A 12,531-nucleotide genomic window follows, 5' to 3' on the forward strand; every position below is an offset into this window, starting at 1 on the left:
GTTGACTTTTTATTGCAAATGCAGGAAAGTAAAAATCTAATTATTAATATCATAGTATTTTTTTCAGATTCGGACAAAATAAACAGCTTAAAATTTCTGACAATGTTTACAAAATTCTAAATATCTCTTTGAAGCCTATAAACGAAAATCTCCCAACCTTATGCAAACTGTTTTGAATATTGAATGTTTCATTCATATTAATATATAATTTCAATGATTGAACCGTCTGCACATTCAGAGTTCCAATTGGAGTATTTGAAATCATCCCTTCGTTAATTTTAAGGACGCCATCCCGAGTTGGTTGTCCGTTATGGAATACACATTTCACAGATGATCTCGGATATGATTGTCCCTTTTGTCATAACTACAATCCCGTTCCCTTTACACGAATGTGACCTACCGAATTAGACTATTTACCAGGTTTGTGATAACATGAGCACCTCGACGGGTGCCACATATGAAGCAGGATCAGCATACCCTTCCAGAGCACATAAAATAACTCCCAGTTTTGGTGGGGTTTGTGTTGCTTGATCTATGGTTTTCTATGTTTTGTCTTGAGTACTGTGTTTGTCTTTTTAGCCATAGCGTAGTCGGTTTTCGATCTTTGAGTTTGATCTCTGGTATCTTTCTCCTTTTTTTCTAAATATATCGGACTAGCATCCTACTATTCTGCATTTCCATGATAAAACTACATGTATCTATAGATATAATTTTGTCATAAAAAGTTGATAGAAAAATTTTTAAGTAGGTTTTCACGCCAAATAATATTTAATAAAAATACGAGATATTTGTAAGCTTTTATGTCTGCATGTTTTGTGGACTTTGATGAGATCGGCAATTCAAATTGTAATAGTCTGCATAGTTATATACGATGCATATTTGTTTTAATTTTTTCATTTGCTAACATATTTGAAGTTGCTTTTGTGGGGAGTTGTCTCATTGACAATCATACCACATCTTCTTTATTATATTTCAAATGTTTTGGTTTGAGCGGTCCTGAATCAAGAAAAGGGCTTCGGACGCATGCAATTTATATTTTTTTCTTTCATTTTGTACTTCAATCGTGCTCTTAGGAACATCATCAAAATGTTAATTAGTTTTTAATAAGTTTCAAGTTGTTCGGACTTTAACTCCATCATCATCTTGACCAAAACCTTATACCTAAAGCGGGACAGATGGACGAACGAACGGTACGACGGATGAACGGACGGACGGACGAACGGACTGATGCACGAACGAACGAACGGACGCACAGAACAGAAAATATGATACACCTCTTCTATCGTAGGTGGGGCATAAAAAAACTAAGGTTCCAACTCCCTTATACAAAGTTGATCATAGAGAAATTGGATATTCTTTTCACGTTCTCTTAGTTCATACATTTCCTATCGTTTCCTACGTATTTATTCATCTCTGACTTTTAAGTGTAAAGGTTTTAGAGGTCCTAAATCAATAAAAGGGCTTCGGACGCATGTGATTTGTACTGTGCGTGTTGTTTTTATTTTGTACTTCAAATTGTTTTAAGACCATCATCAACATTAGGATTAGTTTTTAATATCATTGAATATTCATTCTTTAATTTATTAAGTGAAGGGATTTTAATTGCGCGTCGGGAACAAATTTAAATTATTCCAAATCAAGAACGGTCAATTCTTTAAAGTTAACAGCGAAACTATATGACAAAGTGCACGTTATTTTACAGGATGATTCAAATGCATTCAGGAACAAACCCATAAATTAGTCATGTCCATTATAATGATAATTCAACATTAACCAAAATGACACAATCTGTTTCTTTATAAAATTGAGTAATACATGTACTTTATATGTTTTCTGACACTTCTTTGTTGAAAACCCTTACAATATATAATGTACACAAATCTCGATTTCTCGATTGACAGGTTTTTTGTCACGTACGAAATTTAGTTTTAGCAAAGTTCCTTTGTAGTCAGGTACCAAGGTACGCAACCGTTCTTGAAAAAATACTGACATTGGTGTTTAATATATTGAGTCATTTCTATAATTACAGTCATAATTTTCATAAAAATAGCGTCTCACTTTTATACTCTGTTCATAACTTATTTCTTTTTCCCTTTCTTGTTCATGGCGAAGTTAACCTTAAAATATTGAACATTGTAGAAGAATCAAAGAATTATATTGTAGTTTGTCAAACATGTCTTTAGAAAAGTACTCACAAATTGGCGTAAAACACTGCGTATTTATCTCTAATTAAAATTGTGAAGTCATGCGTTTCAACATGTCTTTGTATGGTTCAACTTCAGCAGAAACATAATTGTACAAAGACGAAAACAAACAAAAAACAAAACAAAAGAAATCTAACTGTCAACACACATGTACCGTCTTCCACAAAAAGAAAAGTCATTAACGGATTCAAACTGCGAGGGGGATTATGGGGTTGAAATCTCCTTTATTACGATCAATGCTTATGAATGATGACATATGGTTTTAACCGCCTCTTAGAAATTTAATGACTGGACGCGCCCCTAAAAGTACATTTTAGATGAATCACCGATGGTAGCGAGTTACATGTTTCATTGTTATCTGTTTAGTTCACGCATCATTGTAAATAGAACGGAATTTGGCGAGACTGTCATATGCCTGTACCAAGTCAGGAATATGACAGTTCTTGTACATTCATTTTTTATGTGTTTTGTCATTTGAATTTGCCATATGATTCTGGACTTTCCGATAGGATTTTCCTCCGAGTTCAGTATTGTTGTGATTTTACTTTTTTTTTGGGTCGTACTTTGGGAAGTAACTTAATCTTTAAAAGTTGAATTCACAGTAAAATATTTAATAAAGACAGTAGTATTTTGTCTTTCATCGGCGACAATACTTACACTTCCTTAATTTACCCCTTTTATAATAAAATCCTGGACAAAACAGTTATGTTCGATATTAGTACTTTATCATTCTTGATCTGTTCACAGAAATTAAATTCAAAGGCTTGTTTATTGCATCAATGGACATTTTCGAATATTTCACAAAAAATATATCCTATGTTCCTAATTTTAAATACCTTGAACATAAAAAATACACAGAGTTTTGTTCATAAATTATCAAATACTGTATCCCTTCACTTCCAACGACCGCACTCGAAAGTGCATCATATGCCTTGGGTATACAATAATCCAACCTTAATCTATGAATTCCCTTACACCGTATGTATACCTTTGTCAGGAAATTTCAGAGTCAAACGATTGCATTATCAGTGATGTATAAATCCCTGATGAACAAGCATGGGTAACCGTTAGTATAAGAATAGCGAATTGGGCCTACTGAAAGTCATATTAGTTTCTATGAACTTTGCGGAAGATACGAAATATCATATTACATTTAAAAGTATACCGCATTGTGTTAATCAAATTTAACACTACTTTTGAAATTCATCCTCATTTAGGAGAGTATAACTTTCAAATCTTTTTTCAATAAAAGTTGTTGGTGTAATAAAGCCTTTTTTATGTCTGGACCAATTAAAAGAAATGACTTTATAGGGATATACCAAAAATAGTTTTGGTGAAGGAAAACAATTTTGAAAATAGAAAATCTGATATCAAAATTGCTAAAAACTACAGAACAGAAGAGTGAATAGAAACCACTTTTTTTTTAAATAATCAAAGGAAAGCCGGTGATATGATGGACTGGGTAACTAAAACATTAATAGCCAAAATACATTCTAATTGTATAGTAAGAATCTAACAACTCATTAATCATTGACAAAAATATATTTTTTTGAAGTTTCAATTCAGAATTGAATGCTTCTTTTTGTAACTTCATTGGGGTGTAAAAGCGTTGACCGAATACATTTTGCATAAAGCGCGGAAGCGTTTCATTCTAATAATGTGCGCACGGTCAACGCTTTCACAACCCTATGAAGTTACAAAAAGAGGCATTCAATACTGATAATTACATTTTTTAGCTATTATCATGAAAACACGAATTTTATTATTGTTTTATTTAATTTACATGTGTACTTTATTGTGGGACCAAGTGTTATCATGAATGAAAAGTTTTATTGAGTAATGCAATTGCTTAAGTAATAACACGTGATGTGCAGTTAGCCAATCAGAATAAAATATCATAAGGAAACATACATCTAATGTAATTATTTACATTTAAAGTGTAAACATTCGTCAAAATCATTTATAAGCATTTACAGTTAAAATATTAAAGCATTAATTACAACGCATGAGCAAACAACCAACCAAAGGTGATAAGCAAATCATTTAAAGTAAACTCTTTGATTGCATGCTTTGATATTTTAACTGTAAAAGATTGACAGTTTTAATTAAAATCGAAAAAACACTTTTATACATCCGAAGCGCTTTCCTTGTGGTGTAGTGGTTAGTGCACCGGACTACTAACACAAATGTTCCTGGCTCGATTCCCGTTCGGGATGAAAATTTCAGGGACTCAATTGTCGGCTCTCCCTTGACTTCATTTGCGAGTATGGTCTTGAGGAAACGATTATAGTTCGTCGGAAGGGGACGATAAATGGCTGACCTGTGTTGAGAAAGCCATATATCTTGCACGTTAAAGACACCCTTGTAGATTTCGAAAAAGGAGAGGATAATGCCTCTACAAGGCAGCACTTGCACCCGCAAAGTGGAAAGGGATTAATATGAGTTGAAAAACTTGTTTCCCAATCCACTCTAAATAAATATTTTGAAACTAAACCATCAGGAACTCTCAAAACCGAATATTTGAAAGGATGTACAAGATCCCGCACGGTTGAAGAGCTTGACCAAATAGAAAAAATTGAAACAAACCGTTTCTTCTTTTTTATTTTTAAACCTATCGCAATAAATAATTTGACCCCAAGAAAAATAAACTCCAGTTGGAAAATCAGTAATTATATACATTTATCTGTTAGAAATGTTAAACAGCTAATTTGTCATGTTAGTGAGAACATTTGTTCATAAAACTGGAACTAAAATAGCTATTATTTATGCTTATACATCATATCAAGGTCACACTTCCTTCTTGAATTGTCTTCTCTGTTGTCTACTGCTGCCTACCTAATTCAAATTTTTTTTATACAATTTACCATTATCATTCACTGATCCGTAAACGTGTCCATGTTCGTTAGAAGGTATCTTCTTTTTTTCGTTAACAGAATATGTCTTCACTATACGACACATACTGGATACATAAAACGCTACTAATGCGATCACTACGAGGGCTGCTAAGCTTCCACCTGAAAAAAAAAACCAAAAACATATGACATACCAAAATTGAAATAATCATAATAAAATCTTAAGATCAAGTATTTTGCACGTTTATTGTAAAACAAATGCATCATTTTGGAAGGTACTTTAAAAGTTTCCGATTCAAACCATTTGTTTTGTGATGTACTAGTATCACATGGGCAATCCACTTTACCTGCGTTATCTTGAGGTCTATTCACAAAAATAGTAAATTAACACCCTTTTGAAGGTTACACTGGTCTACTGGTTTATGCGCCTGACAATTAACGCTTGCCTCTGCCGTTAGCAGTCTTACTTGAATTTTGAGAATATCAGGGGCAATTAAATATAGTTGATCAACCGCTCGGTCTCGTCCACAACTATTATATGGATAGAATCATTCAATTACTATTATATTATTTCCCCATCACCTCACTACAGTTGTGAAGGTTTTTTTTTTCATGACTTTCGTTTTGACCTCTAAACCATAAATTATTTGAAGCTTAAAATGTGTTATTTGTTTTTCTTTAAAACTTAATATATGTAATGTTAACAATGTACTTACCAATAATTATCAGTAAGGTAACACTTATTTTATGCTCATGCGCTGGCATGGGATTCACGTCTAAATTTTAAAATGAAAAATAAGCTATCATGAAATATAAGTCAGATGACAGTGTGTAGTTGTTTTGTGCCATTTAAAAAAAAAATAGTTGAAGAAAGACACTGATATAACTTACTTATATAACATCAGACATTCCATAGAGCATACTTTAAGCAGGGGAAAATAAAAGAAGAAGTGCATATATTGAGCAGGAACAATGTTAAATTTTTTTTTTTTTTTGTAAAAGGAACAATTTCAATGTACTGCATTATTCTAGATTTCAATCAAATTATGATCTTTAATTGTGAATTCACCACTGGTTTTTGGTTGGATTCATTTTACTCATTTCCCTTCTTCAGGTTTCAGTAAAGCGTTTATTAAACTGCTTATTTTTCATGTCGTCTTTTCGCTTTTATTATGATCTGTGTGTTTTCGATTTACTGATTTTAATTGTTATTTGGTGTTTTCTATTTTCTTTGTACTGCTTGTGAAGTTGCACTGAACAATATTTTAAATGTGACCTACCGAATTAGACTATTTACCGGGTTTGTAATAACATGAACCACACGACGGTGCCACATGTGGATCAGGATCTGCTTATCCTTCCGGAGCACCTGAAATCAACCCCAGTTTTTGGTGGGGCTCGTGTTGCTTAGTCTTTAGTTTTCTATGTTGTGTCATGTGTACTATTATTTGTTTGTTTGCCTTTTCAATTGTAGCCATGTCGTTGTCAGTTTGTTTTAGATTATGAGTTCGACTGTCCCTCTGACATCTTTCGCTTCTCTTTTTTATAGTGCATTTTTGACAAATTGAATTATCTTCTCTGTGAAAATTAGATGAAATAAGTCACCTGGTGGATCTTGAACTGTTATTGTAAATCTGCATGTTGCGGTATTATTTGACCAGTCTTTGGCTTTATAGACCATGGTGTAAGTTCCGGGAACCAGATTGGTTTTGTTCCTTTGTGGTAAGACTGGTCCATCAATTTCCCGAACTCCTACATTATCAGTAACGGTAGGCGCTGTCCATCCAAACAGGTCATTTGATCGTATAACTCTATCTTGTGGACAGTTATGGAAGACTGGCTCAAATCTATCTGCAAAGGTTTAATAAGTTTGATATTTGATATTTGGTATGGAGTGTAATTTATAGCTGCGTTCAATTTCGAATCTTTGACTTCTCACAAATACTCTTTTGAAAATCTTTTAAACCAAGACAAATAAAGGCTAACATTCCTTATGTGATAATTTATGTTCTTTGCAATAATATTATTCTAATGTTATAAATTGTTCATGGGATAATAATGCATACATTGAAGATTAACTTGTGTCTCATCCCTTCAACATATTTAAGCAAATAGAATATGTTTAACCTATGTTGTTGTCTGTATTTCTTTAAATAACAGTTTTTAACCCCTTCCGTTAAAATCCTCATATTGTGTTAAGGTACAAAATATCATTATCTTAAAAGATTATCAAACCTTTTAAGTAAAATTGACAATATTATGCATCTATAATCAGACTTACCAATAATATTTACCAGGAAAGTGGTTTCGTTGTAATTTCCAAATTTGTCGGGTACCGATTTAGCAATGACGGATACGGTAGAATTAGTACATAGACAGTGCTTAAATGTATTCTCCGATACATAAACTTTCATCATGTTTCCTTCAAAGTCCAGAGCATATATAAAATTGGTATCAAGATATGCAGAATTTCTTGTGCTCAAAACATACACTGATACCTTCTGTCCTTTCTTTGGTATGTTTTGTATAACTGGAGCTGCAATGAAGAGGCGTTATACAAACCATATACGAAATAAAATCAACAATGAATGTCATGTTTATACTTTCCTTCATGTAACAACGTCTATGTTTCTGAAAAAAAAGGATATTAAAAATATCATAAACTCTAAATATGACCATTATGTGGCCGATTCCCTCCAAATCCGGTATCTGGTAACTTTATTATCTTCGTTGCTTGATATATCATGGTAGGCGTACACATGTACGACAAAGTCCCCCTTATTTAATTATGCATACTTGTACATGTTTATTTGTTTAATAAATCGATGCATATTCGATTAAACTTTCTCTAGTTCGATTAATAAAGATTTTTTTCATATACGCTTTCATATAATAACTTGAAGCGAATTTGATTAGTTCAAAAAATGCAAGTTTGATATTTGTTGTAATATGTCTTTTTTAATAAAGATAGGAAACACTATGTAAAATACATGAAACGGATACATTTCATTGTGCTTGTGCTGTGTACATAACAATTAGCTGAAACAAATGTGTTTGTTTAAGCGATATGGTCAACTTACGTTTATAGTATTTTGGAATATCTACAAAATAAATTGAAAAACATTAATTTTGTTAATTGATTGATTAATATTTTTTCTGAATTATAAGAACTGGATCCCTACATAAAAAAGAAGCATACATACTGAGTTTGTTCTGAGTTGAAGATGTTGTTCATGGAACGATCTACTTATATGATTCCTTTAAAGACAGATCCCGAGTTACTGTACAGAAGATTTGTAATAAAATCAAAATGTTTTTTTTTTTTTTATGTTTTAACGAAATTAATTGCTTATGAGAAAGAAATAAAATCACAAAAATACTGAACTTCGAGGGAAATTTAATCGTAAAGTTCATTATCAAAAGGCAAAATCAAATGACAAAACACGACAACAGTATTGTAAGGGAAGCCATTGTATGTTTTCTACTGTTGTTATTCCATAGCTGGGATTAATATAAGTTGCACAACTTGTTTCCCTATCCACTATAAATAAATATGTTTAAACTTAATTCCATGACTAAAGGTCCAATTCATTTTCTGAAAGCTATCCGCCTTTCAACAATTTAGAGAACTTGCAAAAGATACCCTTCGATTCCTGTCACACCCTATATAAAATATTCATGTCTCTTGACTGGTATACTTAATTTATAATAAAGATTTTTGAAATTCTAATTAAACTTAAATAACCTGTCTGATTGTCCCAGTTACATGTAGATTTCTCACATTCCATAGTTGCTATATGACCATCGGTATTACAGCTACACACAGTACATACATCATTGGTCGTTGTATTGGTTTCTCCTACAGTCCGATATACATTACGATACCAGCAGTGGTGTTTAGACAATTGTATACGTGTACAATAGTTGGAGCAGCATACTTCTCCTTCTTGGCAATAAGTATTGTCTACGCAATATTCACTTCCGTGTCTTTTGGTGCTGTTGATAAGTGATTCTGAGCATTGAAAATTCTTGATTGCTGTGAAATGATTCATTTATCTTAAAACATGACAAATTATTATGACAATGTATAAGACATATTTAGTGTATATAAGTAATGACTCAATGTGAAATATATTTACGAAACTATTTTTCAACCTAGAATGACGTAAAATTTTAACTATTGATTACAAAACAATGCTGATCTAGAATAAGATCAATGCAGTAACTTCATATCAGCCTTTGTTAGGCAAACACACTAAAGTATTTGCATAAAAAAACCAGAGTAATGAACTGGCATCTGTCAGAAACTAACAAAACAAAACATAAATTTCTATAAGTGAAAAAATGCATTTGATCATTAGAAAACCTGCAACTGTTACATAAACATCACATCTGATTGTAAAATAATGTATCTATATCACAGACAGTGATTTATTTTAACACTATATAAACTGAACTTAAATATCATATATATATTTGACCTTCTCTGTCACGTATATACTCACGTATGTCACATTTCCCCTTCATGCCTAACTCCCAACCTGGACAACACATACTCTGACATGCGTATGTTGTCACCTCACATTTTGTTTTACCATTGTACCGATAGCATTTCTGTGTTCTACTGGTCTGGGTGCAGGAATTGGGATCATCGACTCCTGGACCACAGCTCATGCTAAAATTGCTGATAATAATCAAAGGATTGATTAATTGTGGTTCAGTGACAACTATTTCATTAGTAATTGAGGAAGATTACAAATAAACAATGATTGAATCTACCTAGTTGGTTGATAAGCTAGTTCTCGGCTGACAATTACACTTTGTTCAAAGAGAGTTTGAGTGATACTAGCGGATTCCAGTTTAGTGGGTTTACCGGTATAGAGTTGGAATTAAACTGCCAATTGAAGAGGGAAGTATCTTTAGAAAAGTTCGAAATTGTGCTTTGGTAAAATCAAACCTGCATCCCCTAAAAATCATTTTGGTTTAAAAGTTCTTTGACTCTGAGAACGTAACATTCTCACATTTCAATACTGAAAAGTAGATGCGAATTTATGCACCAATACTTGAGTGATTCACATTTGTCTTTAGAAATGAGAGAAGATCACGTGGACATTTTTTTATATTGTTAATATAGAATTTGGGGTTGAACAAAAAGTCAAATTAATGAATGAAATGTAAGTAAGACGAGCATATTAAACTTTTATTTGTTTTTGTGCAAATGAACTATGTTAACCTGTCATTATAAACATATCTTATTTGAATTTGTTTTCTTTTAGAAATCACTTAGATATTTCAATGTAATATTTTCTCTTTCGTATCGAACATTTACCTGCCAGTGGGTTTTCATTTGTTTCAACTTTCCACCATAGACCAAAAAGACGTAGAAATTACCACATATATGTCATCGTATGGCCTGCAGCAATGAGCAAAACCCATACCACATAGTAAGCTACAAAAGGCCTTACAATGACACATGTAAAACAATTCAAAGGAGAAATCTGCATGGCCTAACTTATGAACAAATCAATTAACGAAAAACAAATACGATATACAGCAACAAACGACAACCACTGATTTGGGACAGGTACATACTGAATAAGACGGAATTTAACATGTGTGTTATAGCACCAGTGCCTTACCTAATTTGTCTATGTTATACTTATTCTGACATTGGACTTACACTGCTTTTAAACTGAGTTTTACTGTGAGTATTGACGTGTGTTTGTTTATTCAAAAGTGACTACAGGTATAGGGTGAGGGTGGATATCTTATTAAACATGTTTAACCCCGCCGCATTTTTTGGACCTGTATAGAAAATCTGACCTTTGGTTTGTCTTTTGTGTTTTAACAATTTTGGTTCATTTAAATATTTCAGAGGTTGATGTGGTGTCCATGTCCCTGAACGAGTATTCAATATTGTTTAAGAGCCCACTGAAGCCCGACTGCGGATGTCTGGTTTTCTCGCTGCGTTTTAACCCCATTGGTGGCCTCGGGCTGTTTCCTGCTCTTTGTTTGGGTTGATATCTCTTTGGCATATTCCCTATTTCCAGTCTCAATTATTCGTATTAATAAGTGATTCTTTTAGCAATTACTTGTGATTTATATTTAATGCTAGATTGGATGTTCATATACTACTGCTGTTATCTAGCCATTAACACAAAACGCCCAATGGAAAGTTACATTTTCTTCAAACTGTTTGTCAAGATTTGCTGAACAGCTGAACAGATTAACATTTTTGTATTTTATAAAAACAAAACATGTTATTTAACAATAACTAGTCGGGACAGGTATAAGTTAGATAAGAAAAAAGACAAAATATGTTTATTGACGTGACATTTTCACATTGAGTTTCTAATAGTATTTCAATGATGGCAAAAACAGTCAGCCAATCGCATTTCTATAATACAGGCAAAACAACCTTTTCATTCATGTCTGATATTCATATGATGAGGACATAATCTTTCAATCAGTTTAATTGAGGTCTGGAACTGGCATATCAGTTAACTGCTAGTAGTCTGTTGTTATTTATGTATTATTGCCATTTTGTTTATTTTCTGTTGTTACATCTTCTGACATACGGACTCGGACTTCTCTTCATCTGAATTTTAATGTGCGAATTGTTATGTGTTTACCTTTCTACATTGGAAAGAGGTATAGGGCGAGGGTTGAGATCTCATAAACATATTTAACCCCGCCGCATTTTTGCGCCTGTCCAAAGTCAGGAGCCTCTCACCTTTGTAAGTCTTGTATTATTTGTAATTTTAGTTTCTTTATTATAATTTGGAGTTTAGTATGATCTCCATTATCACTCAACTAGTATACATATATTTCTTTAAGGGCCAGATGAAAGACGCCTCCGGGCGCGGGAATTCCCTGCTGCATTGAAGACCTGTTGGTGACCTTCTGCTGTTGTCTGTTCTATGGTCGGATTGTTGTCTCTTTGAAACATGCCCCATTTCCATTCTTAATTTTATTTTTATTTTAATTACGTTAATCTATTTGATTTTATACTTGAATATCATTTAGTTTTATTAATAAACTTATAATCATTATTTAAAGCTTTCACATTATTGCATACATACCTGAGTGTCCCCATACATGTAATTTGTCCAACAACTGACAAAATGACAGCAGCATAAATACTATATTCACGTACGTTCTTCATCGTAGAGTTATAATCAAAATATTTGACCATTCAGTTGTATTTGTATCTATATATATAGTTTATATGACTCTACATTTGATAACATGGACACAATAAGATAACACACTTTGCATCTCGTGAGGTGTGATAAAGGATTTTTATATATTTCACAATCAGTGGAAATTCCAAGTTTGATTTCATGATCTGTCCACGTCAATACCTACTCCGTATAAAGACACTTTTGGTCAAGAAATATTCAAACTTTACTGAAATCTTAACTGTCTGATTTCCATTCTAGGGAATGTTAATATTTAGTGTTATGTTAATTTTA

The 12,531-nt window shown here is 32.6% G+C and overlaps 1 protein-coding gene across 1 annotated transcript; it reads right to left on the reverse strand.

Annotated features, from left to right (window-relative positions):
• Positions 1-4,785: 4,785 nt before the first annotated feature.
• LOC143047890 (uncharacterized) lies at positions 4,786-12,294 on the reverse strand. The gene is made up of 8 exons (XM_076221215.1): positions 12,139-12,294; positions 9,562-9,740; positions 8,802-9,092; positions 8,137-8,157; positions 7,338-7,592; positions 6,662-6,907; positions 5,773-5,832; positions 4,786-5,218 (listed from the first exon to the last, which is right to left on the reverse strand). The coding sequence occupies exons 1-8, from the start codon at positions 12,249-12,251 to the stop codon at positions 5,040-5,042; spliced, it is 1,344 nt and encodes a 447-aa protein (XP_076077330.1). The 5' UTR covers positions 12,252-12,294; the 3' UTR covers positions 4,786-5,039.
• Positions 12,295-12,531: the final 237 nt, after the last annotated feature.

The sequence above is a fragment of the Mytilus galloprovincialis genome, chromosome 10 (assembly GCF_965363235.1).
Source record: "Mytilus galloprovincialis chromosome 10, xbMytGall1.hap1.1, whole genome shotgun sequence".
Taxonomy (NCBI): Eukaryota; Metazoa; Mollusca; class Bivalvia; order Mytilida; family Mytilidae; genus Mytilus; species Mytilus galloprovincialis.

Excerpts from the sequence above, each read along its gene's own strand:
- LOC143047890 (XM_076221215.1), bottom strand. The coding sequence starts at position 12,251 with ATGGTCAAATATTTTGATTATAACTCTACGATGAAGAACGTACGTGAA. Across the intron at positions 9,093-9,561 it reads GAAGGGGAAATGTGACATAC|CAATCAAGAATTTTCAATGC; the intron begins GTGAGTATATAC and ends ATCATTTCACAG. Across the intron at positions 8,158-8,801 it reads TAACTGGGACAATCAGACAG|ATATTCCAAAATACTATAAA; the intron begins GTTATTTAAGTT and ends TTTATTTTGTAG.